The 23,772-nt window shown below is 49.0% G+C and overlaps 1 protein-coding gene across 2 annotated transcripts; it reads right to left on the bottom strand.

The window, feature by feature from the left end:
* Window positions 1–524: 524 nt before the first annotated feature.
* On the bottom strand, window positions 525–23,370 carry DNASE1L3 (deoxyribonuclease 1L3). Of its 2 annotated transcripts, XM_075550749.1 has the most exons (8): window positions 23,230–23,370; window positions 15,118–15,206; window positions 12,260–12,349; window positions 10,890–11,002; window positions 7,669–7,781; window positions 4,624–4,781; window positions 944–1,040; window positions 525–638 (listed from the first exon to the last, which is right to left on the bottom strand). In XM_075550749.1, the coding sequence occupies exons 1-8, from the start codon at window positions 23,368–23,370 to the stop codon at window positions 525–527; spliced, it is 915 nt and encodes a 304-aa protein (XP_075406864.1). The 2 variants fall into 2 exon arrangements, with proteins under 2 accessions (XP_075406864.1, XP_075406865.1); XM_075550750.1 differs by lacking the exon at window positions 12,260–12,349.
* Between the last annotated feature and the right edge of the window lie 402 nt (window positions 23,371–23,772).

Here is a 23,772-nt window from a genome sequence, read left to right as displayed (position 1 = left end):
AAAGGACGGCCCTGGGTTGGCTGAGTGGGGTGTGGGCTGGGGGAAAGGGGGGCAATTCAGGGGCCACTGGGAATGGCCTTTCGTTATCCTACAAGGCATGAAGGGCTGTGAGCTCAGGCAGGAGGGGCAGAGCCCTCACGCAGTGAGTGAGCCCCAAGCCCTGGTGTTGCTGGCTGCTCCCTGAGGAGCAGGGTCTCTCTGACGAGGGAGACCCTGGGCGCTTCTTTCTCTGGGGGGTGGCTGAGTGGTGGCCATGGCGGCTGCACTGGTAGCCTCCCGGCTCTGGCTGGTGGGGTGAAGACCAGCCTTCAATGTCGCCGTGTCGTTTCCTTTTGGACCATTCCCAGGGGGCCCCGGGGCCTAGGAGGGCTCTGTTCCCCATCTGGCTCCAGTGGGATTGAAATCGAGTTGGGAGTTGAAAGCTGAGGGACCAGTCTGGCGTCCTGGGCGCAGGCAGCAGGTCATCTTTGCTGAAGCCTTGTGTTCGGAGGCAAGAATGCTTAGTGGAAGGAGCGCCCTGGACTCTAGGAGCGGCGGGGCTTTTTCTTCTTGGGAGTGACTGACTTTTTGTTGCTGGTGATGGCCCTTGAGGTTCGGAGTCTAAATTCAACGGGAAAGTGGTCACTGACAGCCAAGGCCTGCAAGGGGAAAAGGGAGACGACATTGGGAATGAGGGAGCGTCGAGGGGGAAGTCACTGATTGCCAAAGGCTCTCGTGGTCCTGCTGAGCACCTTCAAGGACAGAGAGGAAAGAGATCGCCAATGTCTTTCAGAGTCACCCACTGCTGAGCAGTGCCCCTGGGTTTGACAGGTGCTCAGACCACAGAACCACAGGCATTGAACCGCAAGGTCTGACCGTAGTGTGCCTTCAGTGGTGACCTTACAAGGTGACCCCAAGGCGTCTCCCCAAGATGGTATCACCAAAAGACAAAGGGTGGCCTCACCTCCTCTTCGGTCAACTTATACGCCTTCTGGAAGTTGAAGATGCCGTTGGAGCCGGGGACCACCGCGTCAATCAACTCGGGTCCTCTAAGCACGATCCTGGAGCAAGGGCAGGGATGACAGATGCGTTAGCCCATCGGTTACATTCTAAGGTGAACCAAGCTCGTGTTTGGCAGCTGGAAGTGGCTGAGACTCTGGTCCTGGCCCTTGCAATGCCCCTGGGTGGGGCAAATGGTTTGTTCTTGGTGACTAACTGAAGCCAGTGGTTTGAAGCTACACAGAAGGAAGAGATGGGTTTCCGTCAAGACGACAATCAAGGAAGCCTCTCCAGAGCAGGCCCGCTCTGCCACACACGGGCCCCTGTGAGGCCGAATGCACTTGACAACGACAGGCTGGGTCTTTTAAAATGAATTAATTAATCAATCAATCACTTTATTGGGGGCGCTTACAGCTCTTACAGCAATCCATACATCAATCGTATCAAACACATTTGTATATACGTGGCCATCATCCTTTTCAAAACATTTTCTTTCAGTTTGAGCCCTTGGTATTGGCTCTTGTTTTTCCTTCCCTCATCCCCTCCACTCTCGTGACTTCTGATAAATTATAAATTATTATTTTCACATCTTACACCATCCGCTGTCTCCCCCTGGGGTGGCAGCTGTGGCACCCCACAGCTGGGGTGGGACAGATATGGCAGGGCTTCAGTGAAGACTGGCTGGGGGGCAGTGCTGTTCTGGGTACAGGGCCCCTCGGGGGTGGCCTTGAGTCACTGGCAACAGGTTTGGGTTTGGGACTTGGGGCTTTGGATGCCCCGGTTTGCTCTCTACTCTCTGGAGGTGAATGAACAGTAAACGCAACCAAAAAGCAAGTTCCTCGCCCAAACTCACACTCCCAACCTTCAAGTCATCTCAACGCACAGTGACTGTACAGAAGAGCTGCCCCTGCGGCTTTCCAAGGCTGTAAATCTCATCTTTCTGCAGCCGAGCTGCTGATGTTTGGAACTTCTGACCTCGGGCGGGGTTTGCAGACCAAAGTGCAACCCATGACGCCGCCAGGGCTCCGCCGTTGTTCAGACTGGGATGGAGACGTGCTCAAGTCGTGGCTGAGCCCCGGACCCGGGTTCCGGCATTCTCTCACAGGTGGAGAGCGGATCTGCTCTTCTTGATGTTCTTCTAGCGCCCAGTTCGTAGGCACTTAGAGGACTCTCTGGACTTTCTGTTAACCTTCAACTGCTCCAAACCCGTGTGGACAAACCAGAAAACAAACTCACTGCCCTCGAGTCCATGTCCATGCACAGCCACCTTACAGGACTGGCCCTGTGGGTTCTGGAGACTATAGCTCTTTACAGGGCTGGGGCACCTGGCAGATTCAAACAGCTGACCTTGCAGTGAGCATCCCCACGTGCAACAACTCCGCCACCTGGGCTCCTGACCTTTGGCATCCCCGTTTCGCAAACCAGGGCCCTTCAGAGGCACTATTGCTTAAAAACCGTTTCCACACCTGACCTGATGTGGGTTGAACTTGTGATTAGCTCCTCAAGCTGCACTTCTGTGGCACCATTCTGTGAGTACCCAGCCCCTCTCCCTTCCTAGGCCAGAGAAGGGCCAGCCTGCTCAAGGCCACACCCAGGTGAGTGAGAGAGAGCAGAGGCCCTTCTAGCTTCTAAGGTGGGGTGGAGGCGGAGCAGGGAGGCAGGCTGGCTGGGAGCAGAGTCTCTGGCGACTTCCCACCTTGACGCTGCGTCCCTGGTGTCTGGCCACTTCCACTTTGAGAGCTGGAGCAGTGGGTTCTGCAGAGGAAGCCGCAGCCCCAAGAGGAACAAGGAGGCCATGTGGGAACGAAAGCCAGACTTCAACACTCACGAAAAGGAGAACCCGTGCCCTACTGTGCAAGGCCTCCTCACAGCAGGCTGAGAGATGGGACCCAGGCCTCCAGGGGCTTCCCAGTCAGCCGCCTCCGCTGGGGCGGGTGGATCACACACCTTAGGCACATAGGTAGAAGCTTTCAAAGCTTTGCTTAAAACTTTCCCAAGTGTTCTTCAAAGTACTAAGCACCACCCTCCCCCATGAAGCCTGTGGCCCATGGGGGTTTCCAAGGGATGGTCTTAACGGACGCAGACTGCCTCTTCTTTCTCTCACAAACCTCCGCTCCTTGGGTTAGCGGCCAAGTGCTTAACCACTGTGCCACCATGCCTCGTACAAGTGCAAGAGAATGCTATCCTTTGAATGTACTTGCATTTTTGTTGTGGGGTGCCATCGAGTTAGTTCTGGCTCACAGTGACCCCTACATACAACAGAGAAAACACCGCCCGGTCCCGCGTCATCCTCACAGTTGCTCTTGGGCCACCAGTGTTTGAGGCCATCAGTGCAGCCACTGTGTCAGTCTATCTTGTCGAAGGTCTTCCTCTTTGTTGCTGCCCCTAAGCAGGCTGTCATTCCCCAGGGCCTGGTCTCTCCTGACAACATGCCTGAAGGACAGGAGACAAAGCCCAGCCATTTGAGCCTCTAAGGAATATTTGCATTCAGGAATGTGCGAATGCTCTCTCTCTCCCGCACTGGTCTCTTTTTGAGTGGTTTTGTCCTGAGGAAATGGTAAGTATGTGCATAGAACACCTGGACGGAAGGTTCACTGCAGCAGGGTATTTAATAGCAAACGCCAGCAAATCCCAGTGTCAGGAAACTGGAGGAATAACTGTGGGGTGTCTGTGATGGAATGATTCCCACCCACTGCCATTGAGCAGATCTTGACTCAGGGTGACCCATAGGGCGGTGTTTAACTGTTTCCAAGGTTGTAGTTTTTTATGGGAGCAGACTGCTGCCTCATCTTTTCCCCACGCACCAGTTGTTGGCTTTGAACTGCCGACCTTGCAGTTAGCAGCCCATCACTTGGCCCACTAAGCCACCAGAGTTCCCTATAGAATGGTGTCACTCTCTTACCCCATTCATGCTACCAGCAGCATGGTCACTTCCTTAAATGTGACCTCATTGCATTTCGTGTCCTTGAGCGAGGCTCTGCTACAATTTCCATTTATCGCTGAGAAAACACAGAAAGCTCAGGCCTCTTGTTCTCTGATGCAACAAATGGTAGAGCCAGAATTTGAACTTAGGCCTCTCAGTCTCCAAAGCTTGTGCTTCCCACAGCTAAGTTACAAGGCCACCCTATATGGTCATCATACTAGGTTGACTATATATTGTTTTTATAGATGTCCTTAGTTAAGGTGAGGTCCTATTTGGATCAGAGTAGGCTGTAACCCAATGACCAGTGTGCTTTGAGAAGAAGAAACAGAGAGGAGGATACAGAGAAACACCATATGATAATCGGGGTGGTGTCTGGAGGGATGAGTGTATGTGGCAAGGAATGCCAACGATTGCTGGGAAGCGTTGATAGTTGATAGTTGAAGAGGCAAGGAGAGATCCTCACCTAGAGCCTTCAGGGAGAACATGGCTAAGCCAATACCTTGATTTGGGACTTCTAGCCTCCAGACTAGACAATTGACTCTCTGATGGTTTATCTACCCCGTGTGTGCTACTTTGCTTGACTAGGACCAAAGAGCCATGCAGTTTAAACACTGTCCCTGGTTGGTCCAGATGGAGGGTGCTGAAATGTACCCATTGCTCTGCTTCCTGAGTGTTCTGGTGATGCCTTCTCTGCCCAGAGGAGAGGCTTGGATGCCTCATACCTGTCATATGCACAGTGGGTGCTCTCCCTGACGGTGGTGTCCTCTCCATCCCCGATCAGCCAAATGAAACTGGAGTCATTCCTCAGGCGGATGTTCTTCCAGGCCTTCTTGCGGACATAGCTGCAGCCAGCGTTGAAGTCACCCATGAAAATGAAATTCTGAAAGACACAATGGGGTCTCTCTTCATTCCATTCTGCTGTCTCAAAGTAGAGGCTGTGGTTTAAAGATAGAGCCACCGCTCTGACGGGCACTGGACAGGGGCGTGTGCACCAGGAGGGATGCTTCCTGTAACCGGTCCTTACTGGTTTCCAACACCATGCCTCTCGGCAAGTCACCATGCAGTGGTGGATGGGAGACTCCGGCTCATACATTCCCCACCCGTCTCCGGAGTTTGGTTCCAACTACTGAGGGGGATAAGCATACAGATGAGTCAACACCTTTCATGTCCAAGCAGGAAGAGTGACCGTGGGTGCGGTGTGACAGCTCTTTAGCCACTCTCTCTTTCTCATTGTTTGGAAGCTGGGCCCTCTTCTGCTGGCAGGTTTTCTGTTTATCGAGGCAACAGGGATGGGCCTTAAAGGGAAGGGCCGGACAGTGAGCTGTCCACTCCCATTCGGAAGCCACCACACATATTTTCTATCTTGGAAGGGTTTTTCCAAGCCCCAGGGTTCTCGGAATAGGATTTTGACACATTCAGGCCAGGGGAAGTGCAGGATTTCCGGGTTTGTGCTATTGTTTGGGACGTTGCTGACTCTAGCATGTTCTTTGCATCTTATTTTGACCTCAGGGACCATGGCTTCCCTTGAGATTGATGGGGCTGGGTGAGGATGCTGTCTCAGCCTTCACCCCTGTGGTGCCTCCTCTACTCCCCCCGGGCATGCTTTCCTGAGCACTCTCTCTGGCCCACAGCTTGGTGTTCAGTGTTTCATGAGATCTCACAGCAATAACACCGGGCGGTAGAAAGGATCATTAATCCTGAGGTCTAAGGAACTTATCATTTATAAGAAACTGTGAAAAAAAAAAAACTGTGGAGGAGAGCATCGTGGTTATGCATTGGACTGCAAGCTGAAAGGTTTGCAGTTCGAGATCACCAGCTATCTGCGAGAGAAAGAGGGGGGTTTCTACACTCATAAACGGTAACAACCTCGGGCTCTCACAGGTGCAGTTCTCCCCTGTCACGGCTTATAGCCAGGCAAGAGGAAGGCTTATTCCTTCCTTCCACCCTTAAATTGTTCACCCTTCTTTCGTTCATTAAGGATTTATTGAGCATCTGTTAAGTGCCAGGCACTGGAGGGGTCTCATCACCACAAAGTGAACAAAAGGGGAAACTCTTCCTATGAGTGGCCTTCAGTGACACATACCAGGGCTGAGTTCTTCTTTTAACTTTCAATTTCTATGATTTACTCTTACATCCTTAATTTAGAATAATCTTATCAGTCAGAAATTAATATTGTTATCATTTCGATTTCATTGACTTTAAAAACAAAAATGTCATTATTCTGTGTTGCAGGTTCCCCTCCTCCTAACAGCTCAGCATGTCCATCCCCCTGAGTCCTTGGGTCATCTCCTACCTCATTTCAGATGGGTGCCTGGTATTCCATTGACTTTACCACAGTACTGAGAACGAGAAAAATCCCTGGTTGTTGAGCAGTTAGGTTATTTCCAAGCTTGGGGATTTTTAACTCTTTATTTTTAAAACATCTTATTGTCATTTGGGGAATGATTACACAACAAAATTATTTTCCATTCACAAACTCAGACACACTTTGAATGTCACCGCACTCCCCACCCCCGTTTATCACTTCCATTCAGCCTTCTGCGTCTTACCCCTGGGCAAATGCCACTTCAGGTCCCCTGTGGCTGACAGTACCCCTGGTGTTATTACTCTCCTGATTGTTGACCTTCAAGCCCAGCTGAGTTAGCCCAGCTGAGTTCCGTTCCAGGCTGGAAGGTGCCTAAAGGCCACGGTCTGGCAGGTTCTCGTGGTTGCTGTCAGGCCAGCAAGCCCCGCCTTTTGTATGATTCTGAGTTTTGCTCCACATTTCCTCCCATTCTCTCCAGTATCACAGTCTTCCTCCTGCCTGGCTATAAACCGTGAAACACGTGTGTGTATAAACTGTGAAACACACGTGTGTGTGTGCTCTGTATCCCTGCTCTGATTACCGTCTGTATCCACACTCCACTTGCTACATTTAATACTTTAGTCAACAAATTGAAGCGAAACAGGGGGAGTACTGGAGGCGACCCCAAGAGACGGATGGAGAGGGAGGAAGAAGAGTCCTCTGGGCCCTTCCACCACCCTGAGGGCCTACAGGACAGCAGAGTGCTTCTTCATCTGCTGGGTTCCCTGGGAGATCACCCTGCCTTCTCAATCCAGGAGCCTTGGGTGGAACGAATGGACCCAGATGGAACCAATCAGAACCTCTCAGCCCCCTGATTGGTTTAAAGATGAGCATGTGACCCAATCAGAGCCAATGGAACTTAGTCTGAGGACACGGAGCTGCTGGTGGTTATCTTGCCTGCCTGAGAAGGAAGTCTCACCAGAGGTAGGGAGGTCCGGGAGAGGGGAGTCAAGGGATGGACCAAGTCCTGATTCCCTTGTTTGGGCTCTCAATCTGGCTGTGGCAGATCGACTCCCGGACATTTTACTTACACGAGCCAATAAGTCTCTTTCTCTTTTTATGAACGGATTGATCTAAGCTTCTGACACTTGTAACCAAAAGACTCCTGACTGCTCTGTCTGTGCCTTCTTTTCACTCACAAAGTGGGGATGGGCAGGGTGCCTCCCTCACGGGTGTTATCTAAACCTGTACCCTTCGAGCCTCACCACAGTGCCTTGACACAAGCTCTTCACCCAGGAGATGTAGGATCCTGTTACCGGTGGTGCAGATTCCCAAGACTCTTTTGGGCAGGTTTAGCAAGAGCGATATCTGGGGCCAAGGAGAAGCCTAACTAGAAGTTGCGGTGTCCCACGCAAACCACCCTGAGAGCTGCTCACTCCACTGAGAACAAGATTCTGACCTCGTAGGTGGGACTTCAACGAACCTCTCTTTTCCAACGTTTTTTCACATCCACATAGACATCGACCAGCTCGTCAATCTCCTTCACAGATGTCTCCGGAGTGGTGTGCAGGGGAATAATCACAAAGTCCTTGACCACTGTGGAAAAGGGGGGTGGGGTGAATTACACACTTCTCTGGTCCAGGCCACGGGAGCCCTGCTGCCTGGTGCCTGGGTCACCCGTTTCCTGAAGGTCTAGTCAGGGGCTGAGGGCTCGATCTTAGAGTCATGAGGCTGCTTATTTTCAGTCCACAAACACCTCTTCTCTCCCACTTGCCTGTCCTGAGCACAGAGAAGGCGGTGGCACAGTGTGCTTTGCTGATATCATGGGTGTACTTATTTTCTCATTTGCTGTAAATCTGTTTTGCTTTTGTTTTATTTTGCTTTTTAAAAATGAGCCCTCAGTGGATGTATGTATGGATTGTGATATGTATGTATGGACTGTGATAAAATGATCAAAAATAATAATAAATTTAAAAATAACAATGAGCACACACACCCCACTGCCAATAAAATACAACTGAAGTTTAAGAGCCCTGGTTGTGTAGTGGTTACACCTTGGGCTGCTAATCTTGGGGTTAGCGGTTCAAATCCACCAGCACAAGCTCCTCAGGGGAAAGATGATGCTTTCTATAGCTATAAAAACAATTTCAGTTTGTCAATTTATTCTCCTTTTGTAATCGGTGGGTGGTGGTGGGGGTGACATGGGGTTATTTTTAAATACTGTCTTGTTGGAGTACTGACAGTCCTTGCCCCGGCAGGATGGAGTCGTGAAAGCCTGAATGGGGGGATGTGAGTCAGCCCACCTTGAAGGGCACCTTCTGAGCGTCCCCGCTGCTCCCGGATGACCCACTTGTACATCATGAGTGGGGGCCGCAGGTGGCCCCTGCTCCAGACAAACTGCTGCTCGTGGAGAGCCGAGACTTGGACCCAGGCAGGCTAGCTCTGGACCCACCCTCCACTCTTCCAGATATCTGTCTCTTGGCAAGTCCATCTGGACCTTCTCCCCTCCTACTGAGCTCTAGTGCCCAGGGTTCATTCTGCCTGCTCCTCCCAGCTGACTGCTTTTCCTTGCAGTCAGTGTCCTTTCTTTGTGCTCTGGAGTGACCTTTGCTCCTTTGTTGGGTCCAATAAAATGGAAGCTGTCTGAGGGCAGGCTTATTGGTCTTGTTCCCCTCTCGCTTACAGCACATTGGACATCCTCTACAAAGTGTGTTGACTGATGGGCTGAATGAAGAGAAAATCATAGCTAACTCCCAGAGAGAACGGGCATATGAGAGAGGGAACTTGGGCGGAGGTGTCCCAGGGGAGGAAGGGAGGAGGCCCCCAGGGAAAACAGGCTTGTTTAGTAGTCCACAGACCACTCACTGGGAAGCACTCATGTTGAGGGAGGTCCTCTGGGCACACATGTGGATGGGGTGCACAACAATGATAATCACACATGCTTTCTGCGGGGCACGTCTTGTCCTCAACAGCACCCCTTCTTCTTGTCTCCTTTCACCCCGGTTATCACGTGTTTGTCTTCCCTGAAAGAGTATCCTCCCTGTGAGCTAATTAACTCTGGCCCCAAATAGCTAACATGGCAGGTCAGGATGTTTATATTTGTGTAGTATAAACATGGGTGCGGCTACTTACAGGCCTGCACATGCTCATGAGGTCATTCGCTGTCTCTCCCACTACACTCCAACTTCAGGAGGGGTTGCGCAAACCTTGTCTGTTTTGTCCAGTGCCTAGAACAGGGCCTGATACATAGTCAGTGTTGGCCCACTAGTTGATACTATGTCATTCCAAAGGAGCCCTGGTGACACAATGAGTTAAGTGTGGGGCTGTTTACTACCAGGTCAGCAGTTCAAACCCCCCAGCCACCGCATGGGAGCGAGATGAAGCTGTCTGCTCCCATAAAGATGTACAATCTCAGAAAGCCTATGGGGCAGTTTCACTCTCGTCTGTATGGTGCCTGGGAGTCGGAATCCGCTCAGTGGTAGTGGGTGGTGGCGTGTGTACCTAGTTCCACTTTGAAAGTGAAATTCCATTCTTGACCTGCTCTGAGTGAGTACAGTCATCACGGGAATGAGCTCCTGAGGGGAAGCCTGGGTTAAAATCCCAGAGCTCCCACTTCAATCGCTGAGCATCGTGGACAAGGAGCCTCATCCTCTAAGCCTCAGCCTCCTGAACTGTAAAATGTAAATGATCCTAGTTCCTGTCTTGTAGGAGGGCTGCAAGGATTATAGGAAGCCTTTCCTGTAGACAGGCAGGCACTCCATCAGGGCAGAGAGGAACCTTGTTAGCATCGGGGTACATGCTCTGTGTGACAAAGGACATGAGCCTCTCTCCTCCTATAAAGAGTTACAGTTGCAGAAATCCACCGAAGCAGTTCTACCATGTCCTTTAAGGGGGGCACAATGGTTAAGCACCCAAACATTGGCATCTTAAATTCCCACAGACACTCCCTGGGGGAAGACCTGTCCTTGCTCCCATGAAGATGCCATCCTAGAAAACCTGGGGGACAGATCTAGTCTGTCGCACGGGGACCATGTGCTGCAAATCGACTGGACAGTAACTAACAAGGAAAGCAGGAACAGGGTAAGTACCAGGAACCCAGAGGCGGTACAAACCATCCATGCAATTGGCTGCTAATGGCAAGGGTGAAAGTTCAAGTTCACCCAGTGGTTCCTTGAAAGACCAGCCTAATGATCCACTTCTGGGGTGGGGGAGGTGGGGTGTGACATCACGGAGTGCAGCCTGACACTGACACGCTGGGCAGCCACTGGCAGTAGAAGCACCTGCGGGGTTCAAGTCAGGATTCAGTCCACCTGCATTTCCTTGTATGCCCTGGCGGTGTGGGGAGGAAACTGTGATGCCGAGGCAGGAGGGCAGGTAGGACTCTGGGCCTGAGGTGCATCTGCGCTGGTCATCACTGAGGGATGACCTGGTAGGGACCTAAGTCTTCCAAAAAGAGTGGCGGGACCGCTAACGCCAGAGGTGGCTTCCGGAGGGTTCCGAGCGGTCATGAGACTTGATATTCTGAGAAGTGATTCTGGTGCGGTCAAACTAACTGCAGGTGTTCAAAGATGTTCCTGGCGAACGCCCCATGGCTCCCTATAGATGCTACGTGGACCGTGGCGTGGCAGGGCACACTCGGCTACTCCCCACGCGTGGGGTCTCTGGGCAGTCGGGCGCACATGCGCAAGAGGGCTGGGGGCTCACCAGTGTGGGGTGACTGAAACCAGACCACGAAGGGCTCCCTGGAGAATACGTCTTCATCGCCATCCTGATGGTCTCGGTAAAGGTAGCTTCTCTTCACGGACACCAGCTTCTCCCTGGAAGAGAGAGAAGGTTCCCCGCGATAGAGCTTGCTGTGTTTGCTTTATTTCTTTCAAGGCTGCAGAAGCCTCCGGAGCGGGCTCATACCCATGGGAGGGATCTTTTGTTTGCTTTAAAATGAATTTATTTTCTTTTTTGATGTTGAGAACCTCTGCCTCAGAACACACACCCATTCAGCAGTTGCTACGCTACAGTGCCTACGGTTCTCCCTTCCTTCCTTTGCCGTCTGAGCTGCTGCTGTCCGGGGGTTCAGTCTGATCCCACACATCCGGGTTGGCAAACTGCGGCTCCAGAGCCGTATGTGGCCCTTTCAGCACGTGCACGTGGCTCAGACGTAACATTGAACATGAAAATAAACTATCAGAGTTTCATTTATATGAGATTTAGATCATGGTGATTTCATTTCTGGTAAACATATATTTATGGCTCTGGACTAAGTTTTAAATTGTTGTGAGGGATAGAATTGGCTCTTCTGCCTCAAAGGTTTGCTGCCGCCCCTCCCCCCACCTGCTGCCCCACCCCCAACCATAGATTATTCTTTTAAAGAGCACAATACTGGGGGGGATGGGCCGGCAGTCTGTACTAATTCAGCGAACCTGTCGGACAGGGTGGCAGTGGATTTGGTGTTTGGGTTTAGGATGGTTTGGTTCAAAGAAGATTTCAGAGGATCGTTCTGGTTTGAGGTTCAAGGATCATCTCAGGGCAGTAGTGTTAGGAGTTCATCCAGTTTCAATGGCTCCATGAAGTCAGGATTCCATGAGAATTTGCCATTGCTTGTAAGGCATCTTTTGCCCAAGAACAAGGCTGAGTCAATTCTTCTCAATAATGGCCAAAGCCCTTTGGGGACTGGAGGCCTGAGCCATCCTCCTCCCCTGGGGCACCCAAAAATCAATGTTCACACATAACACAAACCACGAGCAGGGAAAAGACAAGAAGGCAGAAATTAGAAGGCTGCCATGCTAGGCAGCTGTGTTTCCAGGGCTGCGCTAGAATTTGTCTGTACAAAATAAAGAGCTCCTGTTCTGTGTAACCATTGACCCAACCAACAGATGCTTTGTCAGGAAGCTGCTTGACTTTCTATTTTGAAGCGTTAATACTTTGCATCCATCCCAATTCTGACAGTAGTTCTTTGGATGAACACAGAACTAGCTAGAGATCAAAGCCAGGTTTTGAGGATAAGATAGGTAGGGCGAGCCATCCACAGCCTTAGTTTATAAAGGGGCCATGTTCTGGGCGGCGTGGATGATACTTACTTATAGAGAAAAGCATATTGTTCTTTATATGTATTTCTTCCCAGCCGAGAGCTAATCACGTAGTTGTATGTTGTGCCTCTCTGTAAATTCCTAGAAAACAGAAGGATTCCTCATTACATCTTAACAAGGGCACATTCTCTCACTGCGTACATTCTCTTCCCTCTACCCACAGCCTTAATTCCATTAGCATCATGTGGAAGGGCTTTTTTAAAACATTAAATAAATCATTTAATTATGGGCTTTTACATATATGGTAACAAACCATACATCCGTATCTCAGGTGGACAGGTATAATTATTGGGCATCAACAATTTCTAAACAATCTTTCTTCTTGAGCCCTTTGAGATCAGCTCCTCTTTTGTCCCCTCCACCCCCACCCTGCCAGTCTCCCCCAAACTCGTACTATATTATGTATTATTATTATTAGTTATACATATCTTATATAGCTTATTCTATCTCTTTATCTAGTATCCTGGTATTCTTCCCCTGAGGGGGTGAGTCTGCTATCTATTCCCTCTTCCTTCTCCTTCCCTTCCCTCTCCTCCTGGAATTGCTGCTCCCATTACTGTTTCCGAGGGGGTTTGTCTTTCCTGAATTCCATACATTGAAAGCTCGTATCTGTGCCACTGTCAGTACACCAATCTAGTGAGAATTGGGAGTGTGGCAGTTACATAATCGCCTGTCAATTTGAGTGAATGAGTGGAGTCTAGCCTGTCAATCAAGTCATAGCAACTCATGCCTCTGCGTGGGCCTGGCCTTCTCCTGAGGATTCTGGAAACTTTTTATTGCTCCCTGGATGTGAGATGCACTTTCTCTATGTCTTCCCTTTCCTGCTGTGGAGATCCTCAGAGAGCTGGAGGAGACATGTGGAGACCCATGCCAACATTGAGATGATTCTACTGCCACTGGATCCACAAGATTTCTCCCTACTGGCCTGTGATCTTCCTGCATTTGGCATCATTGCATGTGCCGCATGAGTCTAAAGAGGAATTTATGGACTAGTATCAGACATGTGGGCTAATATCGGATTTATGGACTTGATCTGGACTGGGCTGGGATGTTTTCTCAATATTCAATTGCTCTGTTATATAGAGTTTTTTCTTATACACATATGAGTGTCTATGAATTTGTTTGGCTCGTCAACCTGGACTAACACAGCAAGACTGGACTGAGATCATAATAGAGGGAGCGAGGGGGCAAGGAATGGCTAAAGAACTAGAGGAGTGTTGTCTATTTCATTGCCTGCCCCTTGCTTATTGGCCATTTAAATCTAATGAAGAGGGATTCCAGTGGGAAGGTGACATGGTCTCTGTGCTTTGAAGGATGTCTGTTGCCCGCTAACTGGGAAGCCAACAGTTCGAAACCACCAGCCACTCCTCAGGAGAAAGACAAGGCTTTCTACTCCCACCAAGAACTACAGTCCTATCGGTTGCATTGGTTTGATGGCAGTGACTTTGGTTTAAAGTATTTCCTACGAAAAATGAAGGTGGGGCGTTCTCATTGCAGAGAACTTGGAACATGGAAATACATAGAGAAGAGATTGCACTTAAATCCCTGGCATACTTGTACTCTAGGATAGTCCCTGGCAGCATTTTGTTACGTTTTCTTTGACCCCCTTTCACACACTTCAGCTGTGCGGGATGTAGTATTGTGCAGCCTAGTGTATTGCTTGACCTTAAAGTGCAGCTACAAAAGAAACATTATATTTGAGATAATTTTTTAAAAAATCAGAGTGCCTCAGAATCACCCTGTAAGCTTGTGAAAATCCTGGTTCTCACAAACAGATCTCCTTCATTAGATCTGGGGTCCCCAGTATGCGTTGTCATCAGACTCTTCTGCATACGTCTAGGTGGGTGGGTGGGTCTGCTGACCATCCTTTGAGGAAGAATGGAAATAATACGTCTCACCCAGTGCTATTTGAGAGCATTGCTTTTTATCTTTGTCCATTTTTAATTAAAAAATCAATCCAGACTTCTTATACAACATTAAAATCACACGGAAATAAATAAAATAAAAGGAAAATGTTCCCCATTTTTTCAGTGATACCCCCTTGCCCCTCACTCTCCTATCACAAGTAACCACGGTTAATAGGTTGGAGCACATCCTTCCCGTCTTTCTTCTGTGCTCTACCCTTGCTCCGAAATCCTTTGGAATCAGCAACGCGGCATACAGAGTCGGGAACTCCCTGCAAAGGACTGCACGTCTGTAACGCTTTAGGGAGGCAGATCTGCAGCCTTTCTCCCTTGGCGTGGCCAGCAGGTTTGAATCACCGACCTTTCTCATTAGCAGCTGAGCGCGTGGTCACCACACCATCAAGGCTCCTTACGAAAGCACCAGCGCAGCCTTGCCCGGGTGACCTCATCGCTGAAATGAACTACAGTCCTGATCTTGCGCTTTTTACTAGGTGGCGGCCATCTTTCCGGACTGGCATCGCCTTTGATGGAGTTTGTCAAAATATCTATTTATATTGTGAAATGTAGATGCGTTTGGGCATCTCAGCCAGCTGCACGGGACACCTTTGTCTGCTCTTGAATGACTCTAGATTCGGTCTGCTTTCAGTACTGCGCAGCCCCTGCTTTGCATTTGCTCCTTCTGCTTCTCTTTCGCCCTGACTCCTCGCCTGTTTCCCCTATTTTGCTCCACCATGTTAAAACCAGAAACATGCACAGTCTCGAGGCCATGGCTAAGAGAGTGGGAAGTCTGGGCAGCTCTGGCCACCTGGCCCGGTGGTCAGGGTGAGTGCTGGTTCCCATGTTAGTTTCACTTCTCTGGGGATTTCTGACCTTGAGCCTGCTGAGGGCCTGGACAGCGCTCCCTCACACCCTATCCCACCCCCCCTCCCAACTCTTCAACTTTACCCATTCAGTTTCTCCATCAGCATGGGGCAGATCATGTTGTTACTGTCCTTGATTTCCATCAGGAGCATGATGTCGCAGCGCTTGATGATCTGTGGAGAGAGGATCCCCAGGTGTTTGAGGCCATTTATTAATAACCACGGAACCGTTCATTGGGCACCTACTCTATTTTATGTCTCACATTGGGGGGCTTTATTAAATAAGTCCTTTTCCCCTGAAAGAAATGATGGATTCCCAGAAGTAGGTGCTCTCTGATGCCCATTTTAAAGATGAGGAGCCTACGGCTCAGGAAAGCTATGTGAATGACCCAGCATCCCTCAGCTAGAAAGTGGCCACGAAAGAACTTGAACCCAAGCAAGCCAAGTCCTGAGACTACACTCATGACCCCTTCAATCCCACCTCTTATCTTTGCTTGAATAACTAATAATAAACATGAACCTTTTTAAAGAATTTAGTAAGTGAAAAGCTACAGGCTTGATACTTCAGAAGTAAACAGGTATAAGAATAATGATTATTATTGACTAATAGTAGACATGCTTTCAAAGAGAGTATACAAATGACCAACCAGCACATAAAAAGATGCTCAACTTCATTAGTCATTAGAGAAACGCCACTTGAACCACAAGGAGATACCACTTCACACCCACTTAGGTGGCTGGTATGACAATAACCAAAAGCAACAAATATTGGCGAGGATGCAGAGAAGTGGGGGCCCTTGTCCGTTGCTGATGGCATTGAGAAACAGTCACGCTGCTTTGGAAGTCGTGTTAGCAGTTCCTGACAAGGTTCAACATGGAACTGCTATATGACCCAGCCATTCCACACGTCAAGTCAAGAGTCTTGAAAGCAAGGGCTCAAAGCACATACTATACACCCATGGTCATAGCAGCATTAGTCACAACGACCGAAAGATGGGGACAAACCAAATGTCTATCAACCGATGAGCGAATCAACAAAATGCGGAATACACGATGGACTGTTGAAACCAAACCTGTCACCACGTGAGTCAATCCTGACTCACAGGGACTCTATCTGTCAAGGTGAAAATGGCCCGTAGGGTGCCACGGGAGTAATTTCGGTGGAAGCAGGGTGTCACATCATCTTCCAGATCTTTCGTCGGTGGGGCAGCCGGTGGGCTCCTAACTGCCTGCCTTTCCGGTGGCAGCCAAGGGCTTCACTGTGGCATGCCAGGACTCAGTAACAGACGGTTGCTGAGCCTTGAACTGAAATAAAATTCTGAAACGTGGTTTGCTCTCAATGAACCTTGAAAACACCCTGCTGAGTGAAATAAGTCCGACGCAAAACAAAATATCCCAAATAGGAGCTGTTCTGAGACAAATGTTTCTCAAGGGGCTAAACCGACAAACATTTGGGGAGAGGGTGACTGGGGAGTTCTTACTGAAGGGGCACTAGGTTTCTGTGTGCTATGTTTGTGTGTGTGTCTTCAATAGGCTGCGATAATGGTTACATCACACACCAAATGGAAGCAATACCACTGAGTTAGACACTGAAAGCTGGTTGAAACAGCAACTAGTTTTTTTGTGATATAATCAAGTAATACACACACACACACGCATTAACGATTATTGCAAGCCTCCCTGGAGCCTCACTACCATGCTCTGATGGTTAGCTCACTCAACAAAGGAGAAAACCAAGACCCGCTTAAGGTCACACAGCCAGTAGGTGGTGGAGCCAGACTCGAACCCAGCACCCTGGGACTGCATGAAGCCCCACCCTCATAGACTCCTAGTGGAGTGAGAGATAAATGGACACAACCAGCTTGTATGTGAGACAAAACGAAATAATTTAGTGCCAGCTAAAAGCCATGAACTTTGTGAGTGTCGGGGAATAATGAATTGTGCCTGCCGGGAGGGCCGGCCCAGAAGGGCTCTAAGGTGCAGGCGGCATCTGAAGAGCTCCTAGGAGGTGTGATGATTGAACAAGGAGCGCAGGAGGGGCTGCGCCAGGTAAGTATCCACCTGGAGACTGAGGAGTAGACCAAGCCCACGATCCTTGGATCCCCTGGGCTTTTTCTGTCTGTGGGAATGCAGTGGGCTCAATGCCACAGAGTATCCCCGAGGTTCATTTTGTCCTTGTCACCAAAGGCACGGAGCAGTGGGATTATGTGACCAGCTTTCTGCTTGCACAACAAGGGCTCGAGTTCTTTCTCTGGGGGCTGAGGGTGGGGGTGGGGCAAAGGGAAGCGCCACCAGCACCAGCGCAGCCTTTAAGAGATTGTCCTTGGCTGGGATCCATCTGCCGAGGGACAGTGTTTGGATCCTTCCATCAGAATCTTTGGCTTCAGCCACACAGCGTTCACCATGCCAGCCTACTGACTCAGTCATCTGCCACTGCCAGGCCTTCTGGAAAACACTTGCGAGTGTGTATCAAGGGTCTTCCAATGCATGTACGACTATGCTTTAGTTTAGTCTTTCCGCTATGAAAAGTGCCGCTTATGGAGAGGAAATGCCCCCTGCTACACGGTGTCTCTGTTTACTTAGGGGTGTTGGTGGTCAGTCAAGGACCCCTGGTGGTGCCATGGCTAAGTGCGCAACTGCCAGCCAAAGATGGGTGGCTTCCACCCTAAGGGAGAAAGATGTAGCAGTCTGCCCTGGACGGATGCACGGCCTTGGGAACCCTCTGCAGTCCCACTCTCTGCTGCAGACTTGCCGTGGGGTGGATTTGGTTTGGTGGGTGGTCATTGTCTTGAGGGGTTCTAGAGGGTACAGTGGGTACACCGTCATGGTCACTGTTAGTGGAAGCACCCAATAACCATTCTTAAGATGATGTATACAGATAAAATAGGAAGATTTAAGGATCCCCAAATAAGAAAGTGTGAATGAAGTGTGTTTTCAACATAGGCTAGGGCATTATATAGCGTTCATTACAAGGCATGGTTTTTAACAGGAACAACACGGGGAGTCTGTCTAATAGCAAACACGGTGCAAAGCTGATGGGGCAGGGTAGCTTCTATGCTGCAAAGCAGGTGCAGATCTGAGTATTTATTTTTGCGCAGGAAAATGCCTGTAGGAAAGTCCTCTAAATGCCAACAATTATTATCTTTGAATGACAGGAGGATGGGTGTTTGGTTTTTCTTTTCTTCTTTTTTGGTGTTCTGTTATTTTCAGAATAGCTCACAACGAGCACAAATTCCTGTATAATTTTAGGAAGTTAAAGTTAAGAAAGCTGCTTATGAGGAAGGAATTGAGGGGAGAGGTTCTGGTGGCCAGTATTCATCAAGACACACCAGGCGAGGTTCTAAGTGCTTAATGTAAGTTCATTGAGTTGTCCTACATAAAGTAGCTAATGCAGTCACGGGGAGGGCTTTATACTGGTTAGATCTGATTATACACTCATTGAATTCTCACAATAACCTTGCATTATGGGGTCCACTTATTATAGTATGATATACTCTGGGACTTTGAAACTCAATTGAGTTAAGTGCTTTGAACATGAAGTGAATGTTGAGATGGGGATTCAAATTCAAGTGATCTATAGCAGTCATCTAGAATGCAATTACTCATCAGGAACTAAAGAGAAAGAAGGAAAACAAAATCGCAGAGGAGAAACTATTCGACAGGGCTAAAAGCTTGCACAAGTCATGGCCTCATCTACCCTGAAACCGGAAGAACAAGATGGTGCCCAGCTACCACCACCAAACATCTGATCAGGGCCACAGTAGATTGACCCTGATGGGAGAGGAATGTAAAGCAGAACTCAAATTCTTAACATCTTCAGACTTATTAGACCAATTGAGATTAGAAGACTACCTGGAACTCTTGCCCTGAGATAATCTTTAAACTTTGACCACTGAAATAATCTTTTCATGAAATAACAGATTGACATGCAAAATAAAGACTATTACCAATTAGTATGGTGTGGAGGGAGGTCAGATGCTTACAGACATCCTCCCTGAGGACAGTTAGTCACCAGACTACAGGGTGGGCCTTGCTCCCTGCTGCTGGAGACAATAAACCTGATTTGTGTAGAGTGGGGGACTGGTTTTGCCACCATAACAATGCATCTGCTTATGCAGCCATCCCAGTGCACCCGTTTTTGGCAAAAAGAACCCAGCATGCCTCTCTTGCCCCATGCACCTTACTCACCTGACCTCACTCTTTGCGACTTCTTTGGGTTTCCTCAAATGCAGAGGGACATGAAAAGACAGCGACATTACAATGTAGAAGAGGTGAAGAAAAAATGAGGGAGGTGCTGTCAGCCATCCAAACGGATGAGTTTGAAAACTGTTTCCAAAAATAGAACTGTAGATTTGACAAATATATTGAGTGTAATGGAGAGTACTTTGAATGTGATCAGGTTGTTTTGTAAAAATTATTAAATACATAGCTTTGAAAATATACCAGGGTTATATATTTATATAAAACCAAAACATGAGCAACTGTTCCAAAGTGAAGATGAGAAGATAAGGGAGGCAGGGACACTAGAATACTGGGATCAGAACAACCAGCGTACAATGAAAGAGAATGCTGGTACTTGTGGAAAATGTCATTAATGTCACTGAACAGTTTGAGTGAAATTGTGAAATGGAAACCCAATTTGCTCTGTAAATCTTCACCAAAAAAAGAAAAAAGGATGATTTTTATCTGGGTGATCTAGCTAAAGAGCTCCTTCTTGAGCCCCATACTCACTGATCAAGCAGATGAGCACATCCTCCTGATTTGCCCCTCCTCAGGGACCTAGGTCCTGGATCAGTGCAGGGCAAGCATGGACCCTGGTCCATGGTCCTTTTCCTGAGTGGAGGGATTAAGACCCCAGTTTTCCTGTTTACAGCCCAGCCACCCCTTTCCTTGCATGAGCAACATTCCTATGAGTTCAGCAGTTATGTTTTCCACTTCCCTTGGAATATCTGGGACTATTTCCTGTTAATTAGGATCAGCACTGCAGTAAGCAATGGGTCAAGATCCAATTTCAGAATGCATCAAGGTCCTATTCAGAATAGTCAACTTCAGTTGGTTTCCCCATCCATCCATCTGTCATTCAACCTCTGGTCCATCAATCTAACATATTTTATCGAGGGGCTGCTGTGTCCCATATAACATAATAGGCCTGTTTTTATTCCTAACATCATCTGACATGTGTGAAAGACAGAGGAGAGAGAATTAAGAATGGACCACCATACTGAAGTCAGTTGAGCCAAGTTCTCGAAGCACAAATATCTTCCTAAACTTAAATATCCACTTTAACACAGTAAGAGCAATAGAAACAAATGCCCTAGTCAAGCCAGTTACAAATAAGTTGTCCACAGTTTTCTGATTTTTAAGTAAGTATTACTGGATAGCGCTGCATTCTCTCCTGTGTGGAAGAGGGGGAACAGCATCGTCACTGATGTGATGGGTTTGGTTCCACCTCTTCCCTTCGGTTGTAACGGAAACCTGGACCAGTCACCCTGTCTCTCTGAGCCTTCACTTTCTTCTTTGGTAAACGGGGCTGCTACCATGTGTATTGAGCCATCTATTGAGACAGTTCCCACTCATGGCAACTCAATCTGTGTCGGAGAAGGACTGTGTTCCAGAGGCTTTTCAAGGGATGGTGTGGTGTGTGTGTGTGTGCGCGCGGGCGTGTGTGTGTGAGAGAGAGAGGGAGAGAGAGAGAGAGAAATTCTTTTATGAAAAGCCTTATCAGTATTCCTAAACAGTAAACGATGGGAAACTAAAGCATAAAAAGAAACAGGCTATGGATAATTAGACAAACACCCTTAAATCTTCTTATTGCCTTTATGCAACCAATGCATTATATTGAAGCAAAATTCATTTTTTATTAAGCAACCTTTTTTTTTTTTTTTGGCGTAAGCTGCCTTCTCCTTATCTTTCGGTGCCTTTCTGTTTTGTTTGCCTGGAGAGCTTTATCTTTGAGTGCTAGTTCCTGAGCTTCTTGGAGCTCAGCCGGTGCTTGATCATATTCTTTTAAGCCTTATCAAGCTTCAGCTCTGTGGTATAGTCCTTGGTATCTGACGAATCTAGTTCAAGAGCCTCCCAACAGCTGTCAGCGGTCCTTGCCATCTTTAGTATACAGGACGTGTCATCGATAGTGTCCAATATTCAGCACACAGCTTAAAGCTACAGGTTGTAGCTTGGATCTATCTGCTTTCTCAATAACAGCCACTGAACCTGGTTCACAGCTTAAAGCGTGTTCTTACTTCTCTACGGCCATCTCCCAGTTCTGAGATTTAAAAAAAGTATTTCCAAAGTTTTTTAAGTCTTCTAATATATACATATATTTAATTCAATGGAAAGGCACCCTTTGAAATGGAGTGGTTTTCCAGTTATGGATCCAATGCCTTTTTCTCCAGTACATAATGCACGAAAACTTTCTGCAGTTTTAGGGACAGTATCTCTAGAGAGTGCTAAGATAGTTCAGCCAACCTGCTCTGCTCCCCTCTGATGTCTGCATCAAAGAAGACTCGGGGGTTTCTGGGGCTGGAGGGCTTAGTACGGGGGGGGGGGCGGGGGGTGGTGGTGGTGGTGCAACGTCTTGACTTCCACGTGCATTTGGAAGCGGGCTGAAAGACACCTTGTGTTACAACGCACCGTGGTTGCTTTTTTGGAACTTGGACTGTCTCACCTTTCTTGAGAGGTGCCTCTGCATGAATTCAAACTTCCCATCCTTGGGTTTGCACTGTTACCCATTGTGGACCACAAGGGCTCTCATCCTGGCATTAAGTAAGGATATAAACTATCTGGCTGACAGTAGACAGTCAAGGGACCCTGCAAACACTACTATTCTACAGGCTTGGAATCTGGGCTCTGCTGTCAGTGCTACTGAGTTGCTCTAGTATTTTGGGGTGATCTCTGTTTACAGGCGGGTTTTCTAATCTCGGTAGAAACTTTAGACGTACTTAGGACTAGATGTAACTGGCTGGTGTCCATTGGCCAACCTTCCAGGGCACAGAAGCCCAGGGGAGATGCCAAGTGTAGGCATCCCGCCGTGGAACTGCCTGCGAACAAAGACACGGTGCTTTAGTCTAGTGGCATCTCCCAGAATGGAGCGAGTGAAGGAAATGAGGATAAATCAACAGATACACAGGTTCCACAGGTCCACATACGAGGAAGGAGGGAAAACCACGAATTTGCCTGTCGACTCCTCTGTTGAGGCACAGAGCCACAATTCCCACGGGTTTGGCACGACGGTCCCAGCTCAACAACCATGTTTAAGAGGCCCTGGGCACCATCCCAAGGGCAGGGCCCTTAGGTCTGAGAGGCTTGTCCAAGTAATCACTGCACATGCCACTCCCATATAATGATTATTATGGGACTGGCATGTACTGTGCTGATTCGTCTAATAATAACAATGTCCACCATGGCTCTCATCAATGAACACCTGCCTGGTCGGGCCCTGCTGGGTCCTTCCACACCTTGCGTTCTCTCGGCCAACAGGTTCCACAGAGAGCATGTGCCTGGCAAGGGACAGGAATCCTCTCTGGAGTCTCAGAGAGGGGAGGGAGCTCCCGGGGCAACCCCAGCTGGCAAGTGGGAGGCAAACACTGGGCTGCCCCGTGACCCCAGCCGCTGTCCTCAGGATCTGTGCTGCTTTCTAAGGGAGCAACCACGCTGTCAGGGGCCTGGGGGAGATTTCCGATTCCAGTATCAAAAGTGAATAATCCGGTCAAGTGACTCTACCGTGAATAGAGTCCCCAGACATTGACCCGCTCTCCTGAAGGAAAGCATTGGTGAAGGGAAGGGAAAGACTGGGGCGACAGAGACAAGGAAAAGGAAAAAGGAAGAGAAGCCAAAGCAAGCAGTCCAGCAGTCGAACCCACCAGCCTCTCCATGGGAGAAAGATGAGGCAGTGTCCTCCTGTAAACATTCCCGCCCTTGGAAGCCCGCTGGGAAGTTCCACGCTGACTGATAACCGTCACCGTGGACTAGAATCAACTCCACAGCGGCCAGCGGGCTGGCTATTCTCTGATGGAGCAGATACTGTTAGGGTCGCCAATTCACAGCCGAGGCACCGAGAAGTGGAGTGGTGATTGTCCAAATCCCGTGCCAGCTGTTCCCTTCCCCTCTAAGAGGTGACTTGCATTAAAAAACCCCAGAATCTCTTCAAGACCGGAGTCCTAGAGGGGGTCTGAGGGGCTGACAGGACAAAGGGGCTCACCTTCACAATGACATCCATGGTGCTCCGGTCTTCCTTCTTGGCTTCCCCAAAGGACCTGACATTGAAGGAGCAGATTCTCAGGGCCAGGGCGTCCTGGGTGGAAAGGAGGAGGAGCAGGAGGGGAGGCAGCAGCGGAGACATCCCGGGCCTTCTTTGGTTCAGAATTCCCTGAGACGACAGCCAGCCGGGTGTGGAGCGCCACCTCTGCGGCTCCACAGATTTATAAACCGGGCAGATAACAGGAATGACTGGATTCTTGGCTGCCACTTTCACTTCTCGGAGGAACTGAAGAGCATGTGTTCCTTTCCTCAAGGAAATGGACGAGCCTTCCAGAAGCCCCTGCTTTTATCACCATGAGGAGGAAATTGCTTAGCCTCATTGAGGCACCTCCTCTGCACAAAGTTCCCAAAGTCTCACCTCTGGTACCGTATCTGTCCATCTCTGCTGTGGTGGCCTGTCATGTGGCTTCTCTGACCTACGATGAACTCAGAAGTGGTCTAGAGTCTTTGTGGGGTGAATGACCTTCTGCTGGGGGTCAGCGAG

The sequence above is a fragment of the Tenrec ecaudatus genome, chromosome 5 (assembly GCF_050624435.1).
Source record: "Tenrec ecaudatus isolate mTenEca1 chromosome 5, mTenEca1.hap1, whole genome shotgun sequence".
Classification (NCBI taxonomy): domain Eukaryota; kingdom Metazoa; phylum Chordata; class Mammalia; order Afrosoricida; family Tenrecidae; genus Tenrec; species Tenrec ecaudatus.
The sequence above is the reverse complement of the archived record's forward strand: the minus strand, read 5'-3'. Positions and strand labels throughout refer to the sequence as shown.